The sequence below is a fragment of the Typopeltis vanoorti genome, chromosome 4 (assembly GCF_054136105.1).
Source record: "Typopeltis vanoorti isolate ZY-2024b chromosome 4, IOZ_Tvanoo_1.0, whole genome shotgun sequence".
NCBI lineage: Eukaryota > Metazoa > Arthropoda > Arachnida > Uropygi > Thelyphonidae > Typopeltis > Typopeltis vanoorti.
In genome coordinates this window covers 162,488,303-162,515,771 of record NC_143552.1, presented here as the reverse complement: position 1 = coordinate 162,515,771, position 27,469 = coordinate 162,488,303, and the positions used below count along the sequence as shown (strand labels likewise).

Sequence of the window (27,469 nt, the reverse complement as noted above, 5' to 3'; positions counted from 1 at the left end):
TTTCAGTACGCAGATGACATCGCAGTACTAGCAATCAACATGGCTCTCTCTCCAAAGCACAACAAGACCTAAACGAAATCACAACATACTTCTACCAAAACACAATTGTAATCAACGGCACCAAAACACAAATGTTAATAATACACAACCCGAGAATCATGTGTCCCGCACCACTATCACTACACTGTCACATACCACTGCATTAACAACAAAAAAATCTGTCAATGTCCTGAAATCAAACCTGTAACACATGCAAAATACCTTGGTCTTTACATAGATTGCCACCTTAAATGGACAAAACATATAGAATACCTCGTAGACAGGCTTATACGTTGGTTATGCATTTCTAAATCACTTAAGGAATTGAACAACGTAGATCCGAATATAAATTAAATTATACTTTAATAAATATTTCCAATATTTCGGCAACGTCACATTGCCATTTTCAAAAGGAACTTACAAAAAGGCACGTGCATGCAGGCACTACAACACAGTAACTGAGAATGAAGGGATGAAGCTATTGTTCTCCTAGAAGTCCTGATGGTGTCCTCTAGCGGGCTAAGTAGGTGTTCTTGGCCATTGGGCTGAAGGTCTGCTGATGTATGCCTCCCAAATTTGGGGCAGTCGCATACAATCAAATTTGTTGAGGTTTGGAGAGTTTCTTAGGGCTGAGGCTGATTCCATAAATAGTCTTTCGAATTTGTATTTGCTACGGTGTATTACTGTAGCTTTCTTCCACCGTATTCTGTGGCGTGTATCCAGAGCATGGTCTGCAAGGTCTTACTTTGGCCAAACAGGCAGGACAGCGAATATCAGAATTTCTGAACACAAGGACTACATCTGGTTTCACAAGTACAGCCATTCTGGTCTTACAGACCATGCTCTGGATACACGCCACAGAATACGGTGGAAGAAAGCTACAGTGATACACCGTAGCAAATACAAATACGGATCTACGTTGTTCAATTCCTTAAGTGATTTAGAAAAGAAAAATATAGAATACCTACATACCAAACTCTGCATCATGACAGCAAAACTCTTCCAAGTAAAAGACATTATTCCACCTAACATAAAAAAAAACTCCTATATCACAGTATCTGCGAATTCCTACTCAGATATGGTATAACACATCAAATGTAAAACACATCAAACAGCCACCTGAAATATTATAATGGAAAATTGTGTCAACAGTCATTTGGACACCTTATACACAACAGCCAATATCCGACCAGCACATGGCAATACACAGAATCCTGAGAATTAAAAATCTGAAACACTACATAATATTACTAAGGAATTACTTCAACATCACTTATCGAAACAACAGAGACACATATCACATAACATGACCCACAACAACTCATATTTCTTTTGTGAGATCACTTCAGATACCCACGCTACTCAACAACCCATATTTCTTTTGTGAGATCACATCAGATACCCACGCTACTCAACAACCTACCAAGAAATTTAAAACACATAGACAACTACAGAACATTAAAACACGAACTCTGGAAAATATACCAAACAAGTTAATATACCGTTAACACTAATATACACATCACAAATCGTAAGTCACCAGCATCTAATGCCTGCATCCCATCCATAAACAGTAACAACAACAACATAAATAGTGAAGGTTAATCCCACTCTCTTCATAAAAGCTAACTCAAGTTTCAAAGTAGGTGGGATTAATCTGCCTCATTCATCTACACGTAATCCTCATAATCAAAGACTGCAAATTATGTAACAAAACAGTCAGTATGGTGTATAATAATAATGAAGATACTGATATTAAAAAAAGTATATGAATTTGTATCCAAAGAAAAAAATATTGAAAAGAAATAATGTGCCTTAAACTACGTACAGAATATTGTACAGAGCAGCAAGTGTAATATGCATTAATTGTAAATATGTAAATACTCTACACGATGAAAATAGAAAAATTGTTATTTTATATGTAATGTGTAAACAGCAAAAAAAGTCTGTAATAATCATCAATGTTAATATTATAATAATATACGTTATAAACAATTATTATTATTTAAAAAATATTGTGTACGTGCACGTATCTGTTATTAACAACTGTATTCGTGTAATGTATTATAAATATTATATATATATAAATTATTATTATTACTATTAATATATGTATGTAATTTACTTGAGACATTATCATATTATTATTATTATTATTATTATTATTATTCAAAAATTCCATGTAATCTTCACTGTTAATATTAGAAGAACACGTGTTGTAAATATAGATGCAAAAAAGTATTATTATCAAAATTTAAATTTAAATGCAATGGAGAAAATGAATCACATATGCAGTACTTGGTGCTGAATTTTGTAAAAATTACAAGTTAGAATGTCACTAGATATGATTATTGTAATTGTGTAAATAATTTAGAAATCAGTGAAAAAAAAATGTATTATTATTTAAAAAAATATTATTATTATTGCACCCTCCTTGGAGTTGGCAGACTCATTGTGGGAGGTTCATTAAACTGACAAAATATTTATCATACCAAATCTTAAAATCCTTAACACTCCTTGCGGTAATGTGTTCTATTCACTGACAATTCTCCATGTAAAAAAATCTACTCCTAACACCCCTCTTCACCACACTCTTACAAAACTTCCAGGGATGGCCTCTGGTTTTTCCTCTCTTACCTTCTACTCATTTTATAATTCCATCTGGATTAATCCTATAAAATCCTCTCACTAACTTAAATGTCTCTTTCATCGTTCTTCAATTGGAAGAACGATGGTACATTGCGCCCTTTGATTGGAATAGGCTTAAGTTTGATTCTCGTTGCGATGGGAGGAATCTTTATCTGCACGATTTCAATCGAAGGTGAGTTAGCCGATCTCATACAGAGGTAGCAGGGTTTTTCTCACGGAAACTCGGTTTTTTTTTTCATCCCGCATACAGACAAATCGGCCCTTCAGAACACACGCAATTTACAGACAAAAAATACTAGTTGTGGTGGCCAGTAGATGGCGTTGATGGAGATGATTCGTAGTAGAGGTACGGTGTAGTGGTTGAGACAGCTGTAGGTGTCCTCCCACGATGAGTCTTCGGACTCCTTGGAGGTGTCAGGAATAATAATAATATATCACCTCTTTTCCTCCTATCCACCAAACTCTGCAATCCACATTTCTTCAACCTTTCTCCATAGCCAGCATTCCAAAGTCCTGATATTGTCTTAGCCACTAGTCTCTGGATCCTCTTCATTGTTTCCACATCACACTGAAAACAAGGTGACCAAATTCGAGCACAATAGTTCAAGTGTGATCTGACCAGTGCTTTACACAGTGGCACAACCACTTCCTTATCTGACAATTTAGAGTACCTCTTATCATAGCAGCATTACTTGCTTCGGCAGTACATATACTAAAATTGGAACGATACACAGAAGATTAGCATGGTCCCTGCACAAGGATGACATGCAAAATCATGAAGCGTCCACATTTTTCTCCATCATGTAGAGAGATGAGTGATATGATAGAGGGCGAGAATAGCGAGAGAAATATGAATGAAAAAATGAGAGTGGGAAGTGTGGATAGGATGAATGATTGTGAAGTTTTCAGAGATGGTCTCAATTGGGAGATGAATGGCACACAAGAGGTGGCTGACTTGCAGAGATAGAGAGATGAGCTGAAAGAGCAGGTGGAATGTCTAGGGAATGAGATGAGAAGTATGGAAGATGAGATTAGTTAAATGGAAGGGATGATGCAAGGCGAATCAGAGTAGGAGTGAGAGAGTTATGGGAATGATAGAAGAGGAGAGAACAGGAACAGTAGGAGAGAAAATGAGAGAAAGAATTATGGGAATGGTAGAAGCAGAGAGAATAGGACCAGTAGAAGGGAGGGTATGAGAGAGAGTCATGAGAATGATAGAAGAGAGAATAGGAACAGTAGAAGAGAGGAAATGAGAGAAAGTTATGTGAATGATAGAAGAGGAGAGAATAGGATCAGTGGAAGAGAGGGAATGAGAGAGAGTTATGGGAATGACAGAAGACGAGAGAACAGGAACAGTGGAAGAGAAATGAGAGAGAGTTATGAGAATACTACAAGAGGGGAGAATGGAAAGAGTAGGAGAGAGGGAATGAGAAGAATGCGAGGGAGCGCTGGAACCAGGGATAGAGTGATGTTAGGAAGGCAGGTAAGTAGGGGAACATAAAGAGAAAGTGTTAGAGGAGAGAGAGAGAGAGAGAGAGAGAGAGAGTGAGGGATGCAGGTGAGTAATCGAGGAAGAGGATGGTAAGAGGTGTAATGTATGGGGACTCAGTGATCCGTGGTGTACAAGATAGGATATGTGAGGAGTGTTTGCCTGGAAGAATGATAGAAAGTGTGGCTATGGCAATTAAGACGGGTGATAGGGTGGATGAGATGATTGTGATGGTAGGAACGAATGACACGAGAGGCAATGTAAATTGGGCAGTGAGAGATATGAGATTCTTGCTTGAGGTGGTACAAAAGAAAACACAGAGAGGAAAGCTAGTGTGCATGTTGCCTAGGTATGATAGTGCTGAGCTGAGCAGAAAAGCAGTCATATTGAATAACATAATAGCTAGAATATTTCAGAAGAGAGGATTGGAATATGTGGATGCTTGGAGGGCGTTTGAGGACAGAAAGGAATTGTATATGAGAGACCGCTTGCATTCGAATGAGGAAGGATGTTGGCATGTGGAGAGGTTGCTATTCTGAACGAGTCGGTGTGTCAATGCAGGGAAACTAGAATACCAAGGGTGGATGGTAGCAGGGGTGGCCTCTTGTGGGAATGGGTACTTGAGAGAAGGGGGACGACATCAGGTAATGCTGAGCCCAGTGGAGTCTAGAGGGGATAATGCTAGGCATGGAAACAGGGCTCACTAATGGAACCTATACTGTTTAACCTTTATACTCAATGACATTGTCAGTGGATTGCAAGGGAATGGTCAGTTGTTTGCAGATGATGTGAAGCTGGAAAGGGTTATTAGTAATAGTGCAGATGTGGTAGCCCTGCAAGAGGATTTGAATAAGCTAGACAGATGGGCAAATGAATGGGGTGTCGGTTTAATGCAGCAAAATGTAAAGTCTTGCGGTTTGGGACACTTCATACTCTATTGGAGGAGTTCTACTTGATGAAGTTGAGGAGAAAAGAGATCTGGGGCTGATGATTGATAGAAACATGAAATTCAGGAGACATATTGCAAAGGTGGTGAAGAGGATTGCTGCAATACTGATAAGGACACTGACCTGCAGAGATAAAAGAGTTATCATTCCATTGTATAAGACCTTGATTGGACCACACTTAGCCTATTGTTCTCAGATTTGGTCCCCAGGATTTGAAGGGGATAAATTAACTGTGGAAAGGGTACAGAGGCAGATAACAAAGATCATTTCAGGATTGTACAATGTTAGTCATGAGGATCGGCTGAGGGAATGTGGACTGCAGAATTTGGTGGATAGAAGAGAGAGAGGCAATATGATTGTTACTTTTAAACTGTTGAGAGGTGGTTACATGGTTGACACTGGTGAGTACTTTCGCTTGGTTGAACAGGAGTGATGACAAGGGAGTCATCCCTGGAAGTTACGAAAGGAATCTGTGAGCAAGAGGGTAAGGAGTCGTTTCTTTGAATGGAGAGTGGTTGAAACCGTATAATGCATTGCCTGACTGTGGTGAGCGCTAGAACGGTCAATGAGTTTAAGGAGTGGTATGATAGACTTTGTGTTTCCTAGGAAGGACCTCCTGCAATGAGTCTTTTGACTCCATGGAGGCCTGAATAATAATAATAATAATTACGATATGTAGCATTTCTAACACTTGCAATATGCCCTCTAAACTTCACTCTCAAATCGCGAATGTTATCCACTTCCTGCAGTATGGCATCATAGATATAGTACATGGCCTTATATTTCTGCACCCCAAAATGCAGCAACTTGCACTTATTAATATTAAAACTACAACCCTCACTACTTTGTCCACGTCAAACATCTATTCAAATCTTCCTGAAGGGAATTAACATCAGCAGTTCTACTTATAATTCTCCCCAACTTTGCATCATCAGCAAACAACTGAAGATCCCCAGTCAGTCGACATGATATATCACTTACAAACAAAGTAAACAGCTGGAGCCCAAGAACAGAAATCTGGAGCACTTCGCTGGTTACTCTAATTTTTTGAGACACTGCTCCATCATACACAACCTGCTGGTATTGTTCAGAGAGCCAATCTCTGATACATCTAACCACTATACTATCTATTCCCACGTCTGCAGCTTGTACACCAACTTATTATGTGGTAATCTATCAAATGCTTTTGCAAAGTCCAAGAATTTCACTGTATATAATTCTTCCTCATCTAACACACTTGTTACTCTATCATAAAATGCAAGTAAATTGCTAAAACAGGACCTACCATTTAGAAATCCATGCTGACTCTAATAAAGATTGCTATGTCCACCAACCCAATCCTGTATTCTATTCTTAGGCAATCTTTCCAACACCCTGACCACAACTGCATTTATTATTCTGGTCTATAATTGGAACTATGTTTGTGGAGTGGTACTATTTTGCTTACTATTTTCTTTCTGCTCCTTAGAAACCCTACTAACTGCAAGACTTTCAGTAAATAACCAGGTCAAGGTCATAGTCCACTGTTGTGCTCATTCTTTAAGAATGAGCACAACTAACCACTCACCGGCCTGGTTGGCTGAGTGGATAGCATATCCGCTCTCCATCCAAAAGGCTGTGGGTTCAAATCCCACCGTGGGCATGGATGTTTGTGGTTGTCTGTGAATACTAGTGGTGGTGGTGGATGGTAGATGGCAGTGGTGTAGTTGCAGTTCGTCGTAGTTGGTGGATTAAGTGGAGGAGATAGAGAGTTGTAGAGTTGTAGATGAACTGGAAGTGAAAGAATCAGAGGTCTATCAGGTGTTTATTGGGTAAGATGTTAATAAGTCATCCATTCCTACAGTCTTATTAACATCTTACCCAATAAACACCTGATAGACCTCTGATTCTTTCACTTCCAGTTCATCTAATACTTGCCTCCCTTATATATATATATATATATATATATATATATATATATATATATATATATATATATATATATATATATATATATATATATATATATATAGATGTGTGTGTGTGTGTGTGTGTGTGTGTGTGTACGTAGAAAGTATTTTACCTTGGGTATAATAAATGTTTAAAATAGCTTGGTATCTTTAACATTTATTATACCCAAGGTAATTTTGTATTAAAGGCAATGGGCCACTACCCAGACAAATAAGTCAAGTTTGTGCTTGCATGTATTGCAAGTCTAGCTGACCCTGCAGGTAGTGCAAAACCAAGATAACTCATGGTAAAAGTAGAATAAGCTCTGATCACTAATCTTAATATTTACCCACAATGCAAAGCACGTCTCCTGGAGGAGATGTATGATGCTTTGTATTAAAGGCAAGAGGCCACTACCCAGACCGGTTTTGACCTTTACTGAGGTCTCATCAGTGGGAGCCAGGCTAGATTACTAAACTTGACATTTCTAGCCTGGCTCCCACTGATGACACCTCAGTAAAGGTCGAAACTTGTCTGGGTAGTGGCCCATTGCCTTTAATACAAAGCATCATACATCTCCTCCAGGAGATGTGCTTTGCATTATGGGTAAATATTAAGATTAGTGATCAGAGCTTATTCTACTTTTACCATGAGTTATCTTGGTTTTGCACTACCTGCAGGGTCAGCTAGACTTGCATTACATGCAAGCGCAAACTTGACTTATTTGTCTGTTTGCTTACTTGGGAAATGGAGTAAAACCAGGTTTAAAATAGCTTGGTATCTTTAATGTGTGTGTGTGTGTGTGTATATATATATATATATATATATATATATATATATATATATATATATATATATGTAAAAAATAATTTAAATGACTGACTTTAAATTTATACCGAGAAAGAAAAGTTTAATATTAAGATACGACTAGTTTCGTTGAAAATTCAACTTCTTCAGGTATCACAGGCAAAGAATTAAATAAAAAATAACAGAGACATGATAAAATACATTAACAGATCTAGTATAAAACACACAAGTATATTTAAAAACAGGAATGCATGCTTGCGTTCTAAATGAAGTTGATTACGTGCGTGAGCTGACACGAGTGCACCAGTATTGGGCAGTGGCAATGTGTGCATCAGAAATATTGTAGCTAAGGCTGTTGTTAATATGAGATGAATCAAGCGATATTTCTCTAGATTCAACTATTCTTCTTTCAAGTTCATCATAGCACACATGGATATTAGAAGTTTGTGGCCAGTATACGAGGTGTTGGCGGCCTTCATTCGAGTTGATAGAGAAGAGAACGTGACTAGAGAGAGCGCTGGCCCTGGTTCTGCTGCAGAAAATGTCTCTTTGGTGTTCTTCCATGCGTATAAGGATGGATTTAGCTGTCTGGCCATAGTATGGTTTGCCACAATCACACAAAATCTTCTAGACTCCTGGATACTAAGTAGGAAGATGTTTCATTTTAGGTCTACTTAGTATGGATCGAAGTTTAGGAAACGTAGTGAAGCAAGTTCTAATGTTGAATTTCTGAAGCATTTTGGCTAGTTTTGGGGAGAGAGAGAGCTGATGTATGGTAACGAAATATAAGTTCTTGGTGGAGAAGAATCTTCAAAAGCAGTTGAGCAGTGGACAGAGAGAAATTTATTAATCTTTTTAAGAGAGAATCCATTGTTAACAAAAGACTTTTGAAGAAAATTGAGTTCATATTCAATTTCTGTTTCATCTGTTAAAAAAGATCTGGCTTGATGTGCCAGGGTTGAAATAATACCAAACTTTTGTGGAGGGTAGTGATGGGAAGAAGCATGAAGGTCTGTGTGTGTGAGTTTTCTAAAAATGGAGATTTTGATATTTTCATCGCATCTCGTAAGTTTTAAGTCCAGAAAGGGGAGACAATCATTGGATTCCAGTTCACATCTGAAATTGATTTTCTGATGAAACTTGTTAAGGTGGTCCAGAAAAAAGTTGAGGTTGTCGACACCGTGTTCCCAGATGAGAAATACATCGTCAATATAACGGTACCATACTTTAGGTTTAAGAGTCGATGAATTAATTGCTTTTTCTTCAAAATCCTTAAGAAATATGTCAGCAAGAATCGGAGAGTGTGGACTGCCCATAGCTAAACCTGAGTTTTGTTTATAAATCCTATTATCGTATTTGAAGTATCCTGAGTTCACACAGTGAGAAAGTAAGGAAAAAAATTTTTGGATAGTTTCTTCTGGAGAAGGTTTAGAACTTCTTGAGTAGGTACATTCGTTAAGAGGGAAACAATATTGAAACTTGCCATTAAATCTGATGTGTTGAGTTTGATGTCTGTTATTTTGGAGACAAAATCAGCTGAATTTCTTACATGAGAAAAGGAAGTACCACAAAGGTTTTTTTAAAAAGGATGCAGGGTATTTAGAAAGGTTGTAAGTAGGGAAGTTCTAATGATTTAATGGCAAGTTTCGATATTGTTTCCTTCTTCACGAATGTACCTACTCTAGAAGTTCTAAACCTTCTCCATGTCTTTTATTTTTTTCCTTACTTTCTCACTGTGTGAACTCAGGATACTTCAAATATGATAATAGGATTTATAAACAAAACTCAGGTTTAGCTATGGGCAGTCCACACTCTCCGATTCTTGCTGATATATTTCTTAAGGATTTTGAAGAAAAAGCAATTAATTCCTCGACTCTTAAACCTAAAGTATGGTACCGTTATATTGATGATGTATTTCTCATCTTGGAACACGGTGCCGACAACCTCAACTTTTTTCTGGACCACCTCAACAAGTTTCATCAGAAAATCAATCCTACTTAGTATCCAGGAGTCTATAAGATTTTGTGTGATTGTGGCAAACCATACTACAGCCAGACAGCTAAATCCATCCTTTTATGCATGGAAGAACACCAAAGAGACATTTCCTACAACAGAACCAGGGCCAGCGCTCTCTCTAGTCACGTTCTCTTCTCTGTCAACTCGGATGAAGGCCGCCAACACCTCGTAGACTGGCCACAAACTTCTAATATCCATGTGTGCTATGTATGATGAACCTGAAAGAAGAATAGTTGAATCTAGAGAAATATTGCTTGATTCATCTCATATTAATAACAGCCTTAGCTACAATATTTCTGATACACACATTGCCACTGTCCAATACTGGTGCACTTGTGTCAGCTCACGCACGTAATCAACTTCATTTGGAACTTAAGCACACATTCCTGTTTTTAAATATACTTGTGTGTTTTATACTAGATCTGTTAATGTATTTTATCATGTCTCTGTTTTTTTTTTATTTAATCCTTTGCCTGTGATACCTGAAAAAGTTGAATTTTCAACGAAACTAGTCGTATCTTAACATTAAACTTTTCTTTCTCGGTATAGAGTCATTTAAATTCTTTTTTACATACATTTTCTACCGAGTAAAATTATGAATAATAATATATATATATATATAGTGCTCATTCAATAATTCCACTATATCCTTTGCAACTGTTTCTTCCTTATCTAACTCCATCTGCTGCCATGACTATCTACCAGTGTCAACCTGCCATAATAATTCTTTCTCTTGCTTGACATATAGCGGAAAAATCCCCTGGAGTTGACCTTGGACTGACCATCCAGTTTCCCCTCATACTGCACCTTTTCTTTCTTTATTATGCTCATCACCTTTCTAGCCTGCACTTTATACTCTTCATGGATCTGATCACCACCAACTCTCTTGTACCTCCTCCATAGCATTTTCTTTTCCAACACAGTTTGCTTGATTTAACTGTTCATATTAATTTGCTTGATTTAACTGTTCATCCATTTCACTCCTACTCTATTTATTTACTTAACCCATGGTATGTAGTTATACATTGCTCATGTCAGATACTGTCTTGTGAATTTCCATGCACTATCAACATCTTTTCTGTTCATCTCATCTGCCTAACATACTGATGCTAACTGACTACAGAGATTCCTATAATTAGCTGCTTTATACTTCCACATATATCGCACTCAACACATTAGACTATGTGTGGAGTGCGAGATTATAAGATCTAAACTGAGATTGTGGCTTGATCTTAATTACTTATCTAAAATTATACTCAACTTTTGTTACTTAATCTTATAAAGATTCGAATTTTTGGGGATAGTGCATTGACAAAATCAGTCCAATGTGTTGTTTACAAGCCTTTTAATTAAATCAGGAATTCTTATTATACAGCTCGATCCACATTAGCATATTTGCACAATTGAATCAAAATTCATGTTTATTTACAAATGTTTCAAAATTAGGTTTATCTCTACTTTTAAAACCTAAATACAATTGAATGCATACAATCAATCGCTCTTATACACATGGAATGTAAAAGAGGAGATGTCTGCAAGGAGATGTGTTTTGCATTATGGAATACTAAGGCAAGTGATGTGAAGTCAGTCCACCTTTGCCACGAGTTGCCCCAGTCCTGAAGATACTTCAGGCGCGAACTTTGTTTGCTTACATTTGGATAAAGGATTAAACTAAATATATAATATATAACTCAATGCTACCTTCTCTTTATCGTGTTGAGTTACACAATTAAATCGTAATTATTTACTTCATCACAACTGACTAAGAACAAAGACACACTTGATGTGAATTGTTTGGAATTATTACATATCTAGGTACTTACAATGTGTTGCATTCTTTACAACACTCTCATTCAGCACAGTCCATTACACAAATCTTTTGTCCTCTTTCTTTATGCTGACTTGCTCATGATCTCCCACCAAACTTCTTCTTTCTCTGAGTTATCAATAATTCTGCACTATCTTGAACCCTTAATTCGATGATGTGGTGGCAATGACCATACGACTAGTGGTTCCTATGATGGCGATTAGCAACAGACTTCTCATGGAATGGACCGAGGGAAAAGATAGCAACATCTCAAGACACTTCTCTTTTGATGACCAACAGTGGACCTTATATGGTGGCAGACCCAGGTAAGAGATGGTGAAAACTCTAAGATGAAATTCTTCCTGATGCTGAGCTTTTTAAAGGCCCAGACTTCATGTGTATGCATACATGCATCTCTCAAAACTTCTATATATGGTCATGGGTCAACATTTGGACATGATGATGTCACACTTCACATGTCTTTCGAAATTGCCATATAGGGACATGGATATATATTGTTACATAGTGGTCTCATATTTCATGTGTCACAATAGTTTAACAAAGCTATTGTTACATAGTGGTCTCATATTTCATGTGTCACAATAGTTTAACAAAGCCTTGTGATTAAGTTATTACATACAAAAGGATTCATTTTAAGGATACAAGCAATGACATTTCTTTATGTGTAATTTCTTTAGAAGCAAAAACCATGTAAAAACGAACATGATAAATTATTTATCATGTGAGATTTTACACATTTTTATCCTTATCATCCTCACTTTTTTGCACTACATCACCCTACCATACTAAGAACAATGTTACGATGCATAATCACTTCCTCATCTTTGTATCCATCTTCTTCCTATCCTTCCACAACCTGCTTCTTAACCCCTCTCTCTCTCTCTCTCTCTCTCTGACCCTTAGTGATACTATTATCATTATTATTATTATTAACAGCAGACCTCCATGGAGTCTTAAGATTCGTTGCAGGAGGCAAACACTATTACACACAAAGCCAATCAAATTGTACCTTAAACTCATTCAGTGTATCTGCATTCACCACAATGTCAGGCAAAGCATTGCACTTACCAAGCACTTTCCATGCAAAGAACCTACTCCTTATAATAAATTTAGTTTAATCCTTTATCCAAATGTAAGCAAACAAAGTTTGCGCCTGAAGTATCCTAAGGACTGAGGTAACTCGTGGTAAAGGTGGACCAAGCTCTCATCACTACTTTTCTTAGTATCTCCCATAATGCAAAGCACATCTCCTTGCAGATGTATAATTCTATGCATTAAGAGAAGGGCCACTACCCAGACTGTTTTCGACCTTTATTGAAGTCTCATCAGTGGGAGCCAGACCCAGAGGTGGTGATACTGGAAGTAATGGAGAAGTTCATGCAGGAAGGAGCACCACCTTACATTGGATTGCTTGTACAGTGAATGTTACGATGCATAGTATTATACATGTCTGCAAGGAGATGTCCTCTGCATTATGGGAGATACTAAGACAAGTAGTGATGAGAACTTGGTCCACCTTTACCACGAGTTGCCTCAGTCCTGAAGATACTTCAGGTGCAAACTTTGTTTGCTTACACTTGAATAAAGGACTAAACTAAATTTATTATAATCTAACCAAGTGGGGAAAAAAAACTTCCAAAACCTACTCCTTATGCTTCTCCTTATACAACTTCTGGATATGTCCCCTTCCCCATTCTTTGAAAAATTTCTTCCATATTAACCTGGTAACAACCCTTTACCAACTTAAATTTCTCAATCATATTCCCTTTGTTTCTTTCTTTCTCCTATTCACAGGGCTTTGCAAACTGCATTCCCTCTTATCTGTTCTTATATCTTACATTCCAAAGACCAGTTATGACCTTAGTCAGTCTTCTGGACCCTTTCCAACATATCCTCATCACCATGAAAACTAGGGGACCAGATGTGTGTTCACATTAATCCATACAAGGCCTGATCAAGGCCTCATACAAAATCTCTTTATTTCTGCATGTTAAGGTCCTCTGCATCATTGCCATTATCTGATGTGATGATTTCACAACTTGTGCAATGTGACCTCTGAACTTGAGATCCTTGTCCACCACAACTCCAAGGTCTCTTATCTCCTTAACTTCCTCTAAAATTTCCCTGAATAAGTGTATACTTTGTATCCCATTGTTGCCTACCAAATTTCAGAACCTTATGTTTATCAGCATTGAATTGACGGTTCCATACTTTTGCTCACTCATACAGTCTGTTCAAGTCCTCCTGTAAGGCCACAACATTTACTTGATTCCTCATCACTCTCCCCAGTTTTGTATCATCTGCAAACAGTTGCATATCACTAGTTAAACCTATCCCAATATCATTAATATACAAATTAAATAACAATGATGCCAAAACTGACCCTTGCAGCACAAATTTCAACTTTCAAGATAGTGCTCTTTCCCCACATACACAACTTTCTCATACCTATCCAATAGCCATTTGCCTATCCAACCTGCTAGTCTATCATCCAATCTCATTGCATGAACCCTGTATACTTTTAGTAAACAATAACCACTCCAACACCAAACCTATTGAAATGCAGATCCATTCAAAAGATGTCTTATCAAAATTGTCTTACTCTTTTCTTCTTATCATTCGTTAATTATTACTCTTTTCTTCTTATCATTCTTTAATTATGTTTAATTAAAACTGAATAAAGAATGACTGGTGTAAAAGAGATATTTCAGAGTAGTGTTAATGTTATGAATTGATAATAATGTAAATTATTTTTATGACTTTTTTCCAGCATAGAGTCCCATATTTTTTAAAAAAACAAAGATTACCCTAACTGCAATGGCAGTGGCAAGTAGTTATGTTCCGCAGTTTGATGATTCTGATGAAGAACTAGGTAATTACTTTTACATTTAAAGTATAATATCAGAAAGAGATAAAATAGTTATAATTTTTTTTTTTTCCTTTGGAAAAAGCTATCCTTTCTGAAAATTGCAGATTTCTTTCAATTAATTATATTTTTTATAATCACCATAATTTCCTAGATATGCACATGGAGTATAGAGAGTTAAAATTCTTCCATATTAGTAACTTATCAGGTCTATGATATGATGAAAGTTTATTTTTCACTTGGTCAGACTATAATAAATTTGGTTTAATTCTTTATCCAAGTGTGAGCAAACAAAGTTTGCGCCTGAAAGTATCTTCAGGACTGGGGTCAGGTAGTACAACACCAGGTAACTTGTAGCAAAGGTGGACCAAGCTAACATCACTCTTATCTGTTATGTTGCTACGACTTTCCTGGTGTTGTACTACCTGACCCCAGTCCTGAAGATACTTTCAGACGCAAACTTTGTTTGCTCACACTTGGATAAAAGATTAAACTAAATTTATTATAGTCTAACCAAGTGAAAAATAAACTTTCAACATCTTTCTCTAAATCCAGAGTAATTTAATAAAAAGGTGGCACACCTTTGGGCAACTCCTATAGGTAAAGATGACCTCGCTATTGCTTCTACCTGGCATCTCCACATCTGGGCCTGGCTCCCACCGAAGAGACCTCAATAAAGGTCGAAAGTAGTCTGGGTAGTGGCCCATTCCTTAATGCATAACATTATACATATCCACAAGGAGATGTGTTTTGCATTATGGGAGATACTGAGATAGGAGTGATGTTAGCTTGGTCCACCTTTGCTACGAGTTACCAGGTGTTGTACTACCTGACCCCAGTCCTGAAGATTATTTCAGCTGCAAACTTTGTTTGCTCACACTTGGATAAAGGATTAAACTAAATTTATTATTTTCTATGATATAATATGATGTTTTCCAGGAGAAGGAGGGGGGGGGTAGTGGAGATTATCATCATCATCATTATTATTATTATTATAATTATAGGTATCTCCATGAAGTCAGTAGACTTATCGTGGGAGACCCAAACTAGCAAAACAATATCTGTCATATCTCTTCTTGAATTCATTTACAGACGAAGAGCTCACAACTAAGTCAGGCAATGAATTCCACTCATACACCACCCTCCAGGCAAAAAACCTTGTTAACCACACTCTTCTTTAATTTCCAGGGATGACCTCTTGTTCTTCCATCACTCACATAGCTGAAACATTTCCCCTGCATCAATTCTATAAAACCTTTTAGTAATTTGAATGTTTCTATCATATCCCCTCTTCTTCGTCTATCAACCAATCTCTGCAATCCACAAGCTCTCAATCTATCAATGTAGGGAGCATTTTTTATATCACTCACCAACTTGGTCACTCTTCTCTGAACCCTCTCCACAGCCTCCTCATCTCCAAGGAATCCAGGTGACCATACCTGAGCACAGTAATCCAAATGTGGAAGTATCAGTGCTTTATAAAGGGGAATAATAACCTCTTTATTTCTGGATGTCAGTGTGTTCCTCAACAACCAAGTAATCCTATGTGCAATCTTGGACACCTTAGCAATGTGTCCCCTGAACTTCATCTCCCTATCTACCAACACCCCTAAGTCCCTAGCCTCATCAATCTCTTGGAGTACTGTTCCATCAATGTAGTACACAGCTGGTAATCTTTTAATCCCAAAATGCATGCCTTTACACTTTTCCACATTGAACTGACATCCATTTTCTTTTGCCCATTTTACCAGCTTATTTAAATTCTCCTGCAAACTTTCAACATCAGCTTGATTTTTTATTGCACTACCCAACTTTGCATCATCAGCAAACAACTGAATATCTCCCTGTAAGCCATTTCCTATATCATTTATATACAAATTAAACAACAATGGCACAAGTACAGAGCCCTGAGGCACACCACTGGTCACCTGCCTCATCCTGGACTCGCCTCTCCTCCATACACAACCTTCTGGTATCTCTCCCTGAGCCAGTCTCCTATCCATATCACCAATTTAGTATCCATTCCCATCTGCTCCAATTTGCGTAACAGTGTTCCATGGGGTATCCTGTCAAAAGCCTTAGCAAAATCCAGAAGTACCACTGTGTAGCCAGTTCCTTTGTCCAACTCAAATGTCATTCTATTATGAAAAGTTAATAGATTGATAAGGAGGATCAACCTTTAACAAAACCATGTTGGCCTCTATAGAGTATGATATCCTGATCCACCCATTCTTGAATTTTGTCTTTAACCAACTTTTCCAATACTTTTACCACTACTCCTGAGATGATGATTGGTCTGTAATTAACTACCGCAGTTTTAGAGCCACTCTTATGCAAAGGAACCACTTTGCTTAACTTCCACTCCCTAGGGACCATACCAGAGTTCAAACTTAAATTAAATATCCAAGTAAGCAAGGTTGACAATTCATTTGCACATTCACGCAACATCTGAGCTGATATTCCATCTAAGCCTACAGCAGTGTTTGCATTTAAATTTTGCAATATATTAAATGCCTCTGATTCGCTAGCTTCATTTCTCACATTAGTTATTGCTATACTGGTATAGAGATATCCTCACTTGAGTGATAGACTTTTGAAAAGTGATCACTCAGTAACTCGACTATTACATCTGATTTTGTCACCTCAATACCATCACACCCACTAAAGTTAGCCTTCCGAAGTCATTCTTTCTCTTACTTGCTCCATAGCGGAAGAACTCTTTGGGATTATCCTCGATCTCTTTTGCTAAGGTCTTCTCATAATCTGATTTAGCTTTTCTTACTATGCTGGTAACCTTCCTAGCTTGAGCCTTGTACTGCTCATGGGTGTACTGATCGCCTTTCTCCTTGTAAATTCTCATAACATTTTCTTTTTTTGTAGGTCAAGCTTGATGCTACTGCTCATCCATCTAATGCCTGCCTTGTTTGACTTCCTGACCATGGGGATGCAATCTGATATTGCTTTCCTCAGATACCTGCTGATTTTATCCCATGCACTGCAAACATCTTTCCCCTGCAATATGTTCTGCCTTGGGATGGCTGCAAGCTCGCTCTGAAGCTTGTTATAATTGCCTAGCCTGTAGTTCTGTATATACCCCTTCTTAACAGAAAAATCGAGATTTTGCAACCTCCCAAGTCAATACCACATGATCGCTTTCACCAATTGGAGGTAACGAGGACACCTTACTCATGCATATATCCTCTGAACCAATAACCAGGTCCAACACTCTCACACATGTCTCTTCAGTTATGTGCTGTTTCAAGTGATTATTATTATTATTATTAAACAAGACCTCATGGAGTCAAAGACTCATCTAGGAGGTCCTTTTATCTCACACACATCTCATCATACCGCGTCTTAAACACATTCAAACTCCTTGCAGACACCACACTCTCAGGCAAGGCATTCCAATCACTCACAACTCTGCACGAAAAAAACCTGCCTCTCACTCCCCTACTCACACCCTCTTTATACAGTTTCCAGGGATGACCTCTGGTTCTCCCCTGATCTCACACTATTCTCTGTAGAACTTCTCCACCATTGATCCTATAACAACCCCTTTCCAACTTGTAGGTCTCTATCATATCTCCCCTCTTCCTTCTCTCCACTAGACTTCTACATTATCTCGTAGAAGATGTATGAACTCCATTTCCTTTTTGTTACGTGATATTTCCTCCTTCCAATTTGTATCACCATAATTAAAATCCCCCATAATAATCACTAAACCTGCACTCATAGCACTAATTTGCTGATACATGAATTCAATATCTCCCCCTGTACTCCCTGGCCTATAGCAGCATCCAACTGTATATTTGGTTGCATTGGTCACTATTTCGCACCAGACTGCCTCAAATGAACTCTCATTCACATGCGTATCATCTTGATATACTACTTTCTTTGTCTGCAACACATCAGCTATCATCAACAGTACTCCTCCCCCAGTTCTATCTTCTCTATCCTCCCTGAAAATACTGTACCCATCACATTCAATTCCAGTGACCACATCTTCTACTGACAGCCAAGTTTCACTAATGCCTACAACTTTTGGTGAGATTGCACTGACTAATGCCAAAAATTCTTCTCTCTTATTTCGAATGCTTCTTGCATTGGTATACAAAAATTGCAGATTCCCTCTAGATCTTATACTGGCTTTAGAACTGATATATCAGTCACTAATTTCAGTAGTCGTCCCATGCCGATTTTTATCCCCTCTCTTCTGCAATTTATTCTGCGAATAAGGATCAATAAATATACAATCAGTGCTAAAGTTTCTCTCTCTTACACTCAACCTTTTCAGTATTAGTTTCCCTGCCCAATTACTTCAACTTGTTCGGAAAACAGTAACTTCTTCAATCACTTATGTCCTTCCATGTTCAGATGCAGCTCATCTCTAGTACAACTGTCTTTTTCCTTCAAACACACTCCACACATCAACAAATTCCAGACCTCTTTTTTTGCACATTCTTGCAATCATATCATTCATTATCATCACTCGTCTGCTTAACTTGTAATTGTCAAAACGAAGCAGCACACACACACACTATCCTCCCATTGACACTTTTCCTCTTCACAATACCTAACAATGTTCTTAAATCTTTTCCTACCCGATTTATACCACCACTCAGGTCATTTGTGCCCACCTTAACTATCATCTTGTATGCTTCATGCCCTCTCTTTATTGCTAAAGCCACTCTTTCTATTGTCCCACCAGCCAAGCACTCCTCATGCATACTACTCTCCATACCCTTAATCATAGAATCACCATATATCTTACCACTCTTAACTTCATTCAAGTCTACACAATGTCACTCATGGACTCATTTTCTATGCTATTCAGCATGAATCTCCCAGTTTCATTATTTGACGCTCTATTACTTACCCCCCCATCTCACGCCATCTCGTTTCTTCTAGGCCTCTTGTGGTTTTATTTTGTTGACTCCCAATCACTCCCATACTATTTATTACTGCGTCATTCACCAAAGACTCACCCATACATAAATCTGTTCTAGTTACTTCAGCTAAAGTAATCTCTATAGTCAATAATTTCTGTTTAACACATTAAACTCAGTTTTAACTTCCAGTATCTCCTTACTGAGCACTTGCAATTCCTCATGCAGAAGATGAAAGTCATTTTTCATTTTCATGAACTCCCACCGAAGTTCTTCCGCTACGGTCCCAATGTCAGCTTCCATTCCTAAATGCTCCAGCATATCCTGACACTTCTCACATACGTCGACATTTTCTTTCTTCTCATTTAGCCAGATCGACCACAGATTCTTCACATTCTTCGGCGCATACATGTAGCAGTTTCCGCAATGCATCCATTGCGAAAAATCTAATGCTGAGCCAGCCTTTCGTGTAGAAGTAGAAGTCCTGCGCATCGCTGACGTACATTTCTTGTTGGACACCATCTTTACACGTTGAAGTAGTGAAACAAACAGCAGCGAAAACACAATATATACAACACCGTTCCAAACAATAACACCACTGAAGGACACTTGTATCTAACCGATGCACAACTGCAGCACAATTTGAGACAAAAAGCCACACTATATTTAAATTTAAAAACACGTTTTCTAGCCTAACTAAACATGACCGCCACATTCACCAAGGACCTAGCACCACCCAAATCCTATGAACAGATGAACAGAGCAATTGATGTTTTGGATACAAGGAATAATGAACAGGAGAGTTAGCAGCAGTTGTAGGAACAAATTATTAGAATGCACAGAAGGAAGTGTAAAGACAGACATCAAAAGATTATTTAGAAGAGACTGTAGAATCCATGAATATTTAAGAAGTATCCAGGTGTATAAGCAAAGAGTTGTGGTGAACAAGATGATGAACATGAAGAGGGTGAAATTTATGAAGATGTGGGACAATTCAAATTTCAAGGATATATAACTGTAAAAGTGATGATTGTATTCAAATGGTTTTTATGTGAGTTTTTTGGAGAGGCTTACTAGGAGATGATAATTATAGATAGTTAAAGATGAATTAAGCACAGATCCAAGCAAGTAACAGGAAATAGAGAAGGCCAGAAGATAGCAAGAGAGTGAGACTGAAGGAGTGGCAGGAATGAACAGGAGTGGAGGAGAAGAGCAGTGAGAGACCATTGTGAGGAGTGAGAGATGAGAATAATATAATTGATGTGCATTATTATTATTATATTATTAACCTTGACTGGCATAGAGTCAAAAGGCTCATTGTGGGAGGTATCAACATATCCACACAAAACAATTGTTTCTTACTTCCTTGCTCACACCCAACTTTTTTTTTCCTAGTCTATGAAAAATTTCATCAACACTTACCCAGTAAAATCCAACCACCAACTTAAGCTCTTCAATCACTAATCACATCCCCTAAACTCTTATTATCCACAAAGATTTTTAAACTGCATTCCCTCAATTCGTAAGACAAATGATAATAATAATAATAATAAAGATTAGAATTATTCCCTCAATTTTTCTTCATGGTCAACATTCCAAATATCAGTTTTTTAATATATATCCATATCACTATGAATGAAAACCAGTTGACCAAATCTGTACACAGTAATCCACATAAGGTCTGATCAAGGCCTTATGCAATGGATCCATAATCTCTTTATTTCTGCATGTTAAGATCATCTGCATCATTGTCAAAATCTGATGAGATGATTTCACAACTTTTCATTGTGACCCGGAACTTCAGGTCCTTGTCTTCAATCATTCCCAGATTTCTAGTCTCCCGAATCTCCTTCAAAATTTTCCCACCAGCTGTGTCTTTTGCATCCCATTGTTGCCTCCCAAATTTCAAAACCTTACACTTTGCAACATTGAACTGATAATTAATTCCGCTCACTTTCTCACTCATAAAATCTATTCAAGTCCTCCTGAAAAGCCACATCTTGACTCCTCATTGTTCTTCCCAGATGTTTCATCTTCTACAAGCAATTTCATATCTCCAGTTAAATCTGCTCCGATATCATTAATATACAAGTTTTTTATTATTATTATTATTATTTCGGGCGACTCCAGGAGTCTTTAGACTCATCGAGGGAGGCCCTAAACATCATGTCCACACAACTATGTGATTACATTCTCACAGTATCTATCATACCTTGTCTTGAACTCGTTCACCGTCATAGCACCCACAACAGACTCTGGCAGCTTATTCCACTCATTTACCACTCTAAAAGTAAAGAACCCAGCTCTAACACCCCTGGTAACCATACTCTTGCCCAGCTTCCATACGTGTCCCCTAGTTCTCCCACCACCAGTCCTGATCTCAAAAATATTCTCTGAATTAATCCTATAGAATCCCTTTAGCAATTTGAATGTCTCAATCATATCTCCCCTCCTCCGCCTATCAACTAGTTTCTGCAACCCACAAATCTTCAACCTGTTCTCATATGGTTCATTCCATAGACCTGTTATCATCTTAGTCACTCGCCTCTGGATCCTCTCCACCTCCTCCCCATCAAGAAGGAACCGAGGTGACCAAATCTGGGCACAGTAGTCGAGATGAGGTCTTATCAAGGCTCGGTACAGAGGTACAATAACTTGCTTGTCTCTGCTCGTCAAGGTATTTTTCAACAACCAAGTGAGTTGATGAGCTGATTTAGCTACTTTTGCAATGTGCCCCCTAAACTTCATCTCCCTATCCACCAACACTCCCAAGTTCCTAGCCTCATCAATCTCTTGGAGTACAGTTCCACCAATGTGGTATACTGGTGCTAATCTTTTCACCCCAAAATGCATAACCTTACATTTTGTCACATTAAATTGACATCCATTCTCCTTATCTCAGAACTCCAATCTCTCTAAGTCATCCTGCAAGACTTTGACATCTTCTGCATTCACTATTGCCCTACCCAACTTTGCATCATCAGCGAACAAATGAATTGTTCCACTTAGATCCTTCCCTATATCGTTAATGAACAGATTAAACAGCAGTGGTCCAAGAACAGAACCCTGCGGCACACCACTAGTCACAGGCCATCTTTTGGACTCTACTCCTGCATAAACTACTCGTTGATATCTCTCCATCAACAAACCACCTATCCATCTCACCAATCCTATATCCATTCCCATATGTTGTAGTTTACGGATTAGTATTCCATGTGGTATCCTGTCAAACGCCTTTGCCAGGTCCAGCAATATCACTGTAAACCCATTTCCCTTATCAGGTTCAGCCGTCACCTTGTTATAAAACTTGAGCAAGTTACTGAAGCATGATCTACCCTTCACAAAGCCATGCTGTCCCCTGTACAGTATCTCGTTTTCATCAATCCATTCCTGTATTTTTCCCTTGACTACTTTCTCTAAGACCTTGACAACGACTCCTGATATGCTGATCGGTCGGTAATTTTCAACCGTAGTCTTGGATCCTCCTTTATGCAGTGAAACTATTTTCCCCTCTTTCCACACCTTCGGAACTAAACCAGACCTGAGACTCAGATTAAACAACATGGTCAAGGGCACTGATAATTCTTTCACTTCACGCAAGACCCGTGCCGGTATACCATCCAATCCCACAGAGGTGTTCACATTAAGGTTCTGTGATAGACTAGTCACCTCCACTTCATTCATCACTATTTCCGTATAAACTAATGGTTCCTTCATTTTTTCAATGTCACCACCTGGATGATATGCTTTTGCAAAGTGCGCGCTCAGTAACTCCACTATATTGACTGATTCAATGACCTCCTTACCATCGTCATTCCTTAAAATCATTTTGCCGTGTACAGTTTTTTTCTTGCTTGCAGCATATTGAAAGAACTGTTTGGGATTTTCTTTTGCTTGCAAAGCTAGTTTCCTTTCATAATCCGCTTTTGCTTTTTTTACCACACTTGTTACCTTTCTGGCTTGCACTTTATACCGTTCGTGTGCCTGCAGGTCACCCCTTTCTTTAAATTCCCTCCACAGTTGTTTCTTTTTTTGCAGCTCAAGATTAATGGTGTTATTCATTCATTTAACCCCTAGTTGTTTTACTATTCGGACCCTAGTTATACAATCAGCCTTTACCTCCTGTAAATGCTCCTTGACCACTCCCCATGCTCTATCGACTTCCAGCCCTTGCAGTTGTACATGCCATGGCACTGATCCAAGCAATCTCCTAAGCTTGTCATACTTGCCAGCACGGTAATTCCACATATACCCTGTCTTAATCGAAAATTCCACACCTTTAGCCACTTCCCAGGTCAAGACCTTATGATCACTCTCACCAGTAGGTGGCAACATGGTCATATTCATTACAGTCAAATTCTCAGATGCTATTACCAGGTCAAGCACTCTCACACCCCTAATATTTTCAATTACATGCTGTCTCAGATAGTTATCCCTTAATAATTGAATAAAATCCTTTTCCTTCCTCACATGTGTCCTCTCCTCCTTCCAATCAATGTTACCATAGTTGAAATCCCCCATAATAATTACTCTGCTTCCACTCATTTCATCAATTTCCCTATGCATACTATCTCCACCATCTATATCATCACCTGGTCTATAGCAGCACCCAACTGTATATTTTGTTCTGCCAGTCTCAATCTCACACCAAATAGCCTCAAATGAGCTCCTTTCACTATCCTGCGATACAACTTCAATTCTCCTTGGCTGCAGTTCATCAGCTATCATCAATAATACCCCTCCCCCCATTTTATTCTCTCTGTCCCTCCTAAACACACTATAACCTACACATTCTATCCCACTAACTATATCTTCTTCCGTCAGCCATGTTTCACTAATGCCAATAACCTGTGGCCAGGAAGAGCCAATCAAGGCCAAAAATTCTTCCTTCTTGTTCCTAATACTCCTGGCATTAGTATACATGAAATGCAGTGATCCCTTAGTCCCATCCCTATATTGATGCGTTATTCTAAATGACCCATTCCCATTTTTTGTCCTTAGTGCTGGCTCAGATACATTATATACATTCTTACACTCATCTGTCTCACTGATGACTGCATATCCATTCCCCCCCCCTTGGTAGTTCTAGTTTCCCTGGTTTTGCACATCCATTTTCACTTCATTCAGCAACACTCTTTCCAGTCTCCGCACACCAAGTCCATTCAAATGCAGGCTATCCATCTTGTATAAGTCCTTTCGCCCTTCAAACTCATTCCACAGGTCCACAAATTCCACACCACACCGTCTGCATAACCTACTCATAATGTCATTTGCGATTATGGCCCTCCTCCTAAACTCCTCTCTGTCATACCGCGGCAACAGACTAACCATTCTAACTCTGTCACTCTTTTCTTTCGCTACCTTTAACAATACTTTCAAGTCCTCTCTCAAATAACTTAAATAAGTTAAATAACTATGGTCCAAAACAGACTCCTACTATGCACCACTAGTTGGATTTCCTCTTTTGGGAAATATTTTGGGTATACACAATTTGCCAATACCTGTCTGAGAGCCAATCCTATCAATTTGTTTTCTAGTAATCTATCAAGTCTGCAAAATCTAAGTGTAGTATACTCATATTATTTGTCCAGTGCATTGTTATAGTATAGAAGTAAATGGTCAAAACAAGTATTTGAAAAACCCATGCTGAAAATCACAAGAAATACTGCTCTTATCATCCCTTCTGTATCCTTGCTCTCATCAACCTCACCAACACCTTAACCACATATACAGATTGGCATATAATTTGTAGCCACAGCCTTATGCACCATCTTTTGAAGTGAAACAATTTTACCTTCCTTCCATCCCTTTTGTTCTTATGCTGTTGACAAACTCTTGTAAAACATAATAAATTTAGTTTAATCCTTTATCCAAGTGTGATCAAACAAAGTTTGCGCCTGAAAATATCTTCAGGACTGAGGTAAGGTTGTACAACACCAGTGTTGTAGTACCTTATCTCAGTCCTGAAGATATTTTCAGGGGCAAACTTTGTTTGCTCACACTTGGATAAAGGATTAATTTAAATTTATTATAGTCTAACCAAATGAAAAATAAACTTTCAACATCTTGTAAAACAGGAAAGCCAAGGCAGACGCTAACTCCCTGGAACATTCTTTTAACACTCATGGTGATATGTCATCAAACTCTTGGCTTTATTATTATTATTATTATTATTCAGGCCTCCATGGAGTCAAAAGACTCATTGTGGGAGGTCCCTCCTAAGAATATAAAGTCTGTCAAGATTCATTGAGGGGAGGTCCCCCCCTAAGAAACACAAAGTCTATCATACCACTTCTTAAACTCATTGACCGTTCTCACTCTCACCACTCCATCAGGCATTGCATTCCAGGGTTCAATCACCCTCCATGCAAAGAAACGATTCCTCACCCTCTTGCTCACAGGTTCCTTTCGTAACTTCCAGAGATGGCCCCCTTGTCATCACTCCTGTTCAACCAAGCGAAAGTACTCACCAGTGCCAACCATGTAACCACCTCTCAACAGTTTAAAAGTCGCAATCATATCACCTCTCCCTCTTCTATCCACCAAATTCTGCAGTCCACATTCCCTCAGCCGATCCTCATAACTAACATTGTACAATCCTGAAATGATCTTTGTTATCTGCCTCTGTACCCTTTCCTCAGTTAATTTATCCCCTTCAAATCCTGGGCACCAAATCTGAGAACATTAGGCTAAGTGTGGTCTGATCAAGGACTTATACAAAAGAATGATAACTCTTTTATCTCTGCAGGTCAGTGTCCTTATCAGTATTGGAGCAATCCTCTTCACCACCTTTGCAATATGTCTCCTGAATTTCAGGTTTCTATCAATCATCAACCCCAGATCTCTTGTTTCCCCAACTTCATCCAGTACAACTCCTCCAATAGAGTATGAAGTGGCCCATCGATGTGTCCCAAACCTCAAGACCTACATTTTGCTGCATTAAACCGACACCCCATTCATTTGCTCATCTATCTAGCTTATTCAAATCCTCTTGCAGGGCTACCATATCTGCACTATTACTAATAATCCTTCCCAGCTTCGCATCATCCGCAAACAACTAAATATCCCCTTGCAATGTCATTGATATAAAGGTTAAACAATATAGGTCCTAGTACTGAGCCCTGTGGCACCCCACTTGTAACTCTCTGCCTCCTCAAAACTGCTCCACCATACACAACTCTCTGATACCTATCAGACAGCCAATCCTGAATCCAGTTGACCAATCTGACATCCAGACCCATGTGCTGCAACTTAAATGTCAGCTTATCATGTGGCACCCTGTCAAATGCCTTTGCTAAGTATAATAAATTTAGTTTAATCCTTTATCCAAGTGTGAGCAAACAAAGTTTGCGCCTGAAAGCACCTTCAGGACTGGGGTAAGGTGGTACAACACCAGAGCACTCCTTGCAAAGGTGGAGCAAGCTACCAACACTCCTATCTCAGTATCTCCCATAATGCAAAACACATCTCCTTGCAGATATGTCTAATGGCTGTGTTGTGGCCCTTCCCGTAATGCATAATATTAAACATATCTACAAGGAGATGTGTTTTGCATTATGGGAGATACTGAGATAGGAGTGTTGGTAGCTTGCTCCACCTTTGCAAGGAGTGCCCTGGTGTTGTACCACCTTACCCCAGTCCTGAAGATACTTTCAGGCGCAAACTTTGTTTGCTCACACTTGGATAAAGGATTAAACTAAATTTATTATACTCTAACCAAGTGAAAAATAAACTTTCAACGCCTTTGCTAAGTCTAAGAAAATTGCAGTATATGGCTTTCCCTCATCTAATGTTCTTGTAACTTTAGCATAAAAGGCTAGCATATTGCTAAAACAAGAGCACCCTTTCACAAATCCATGTTGACTCTCACAGATGACATTACCCTCATCTTGCCAATACTGTATACAGTCCCTCTCTACTTTCTCCAAGATCTTAACAACTACTGATGACACACAGACTGGCCTATAATTAGACACTTCCAGTCTGTTACCACCCTTATGCAATGGCACT

At 38.4% G+C, this 27,469-nt stretch overlaps 1 protein-coding gene and 1 non-coding gene across 8 annotated transcripts in view; both read left to right on the top strand.

Moving 5' to 3' along the window:
- LOC150107807 (uncharacterized) overlaps positions 1-27,469 on the top strand; it is a 170,390-nt gene that overhangs the window by 45,478 nt on the left and 97,443 nt on the right. For 5 of the 7 annotated variants that reach the window (XM_090391565.1, XM_090391562.1, XM_090391568.1 and 2 more), the window contains exon 2: positions 14,475-14,576. In XM_090391565.1, coding sequence (XP_090247691.1) covers positions 14,522-14,576 — 55 coding nt within the window. In that variant the 5' untranslated portion in view covers positions 14,475-14,521. The remainder of the gene's footprint in view (positions 1-14,474; positions 14,577-27,469) is intronic. The other 2 variants (XM_090391564.1, XM_090391569.1) reach the window with 1 other exon arrangement.
- LOC150107808 (U6 spliceosomal RNA) lies at positions 3,377-3,483 on the top strand. The gene has a single exon (XR_016548270.1). It is a non-coding gene; the product is annotated as a U6 spliceosomal RNA (small nuclear RNA).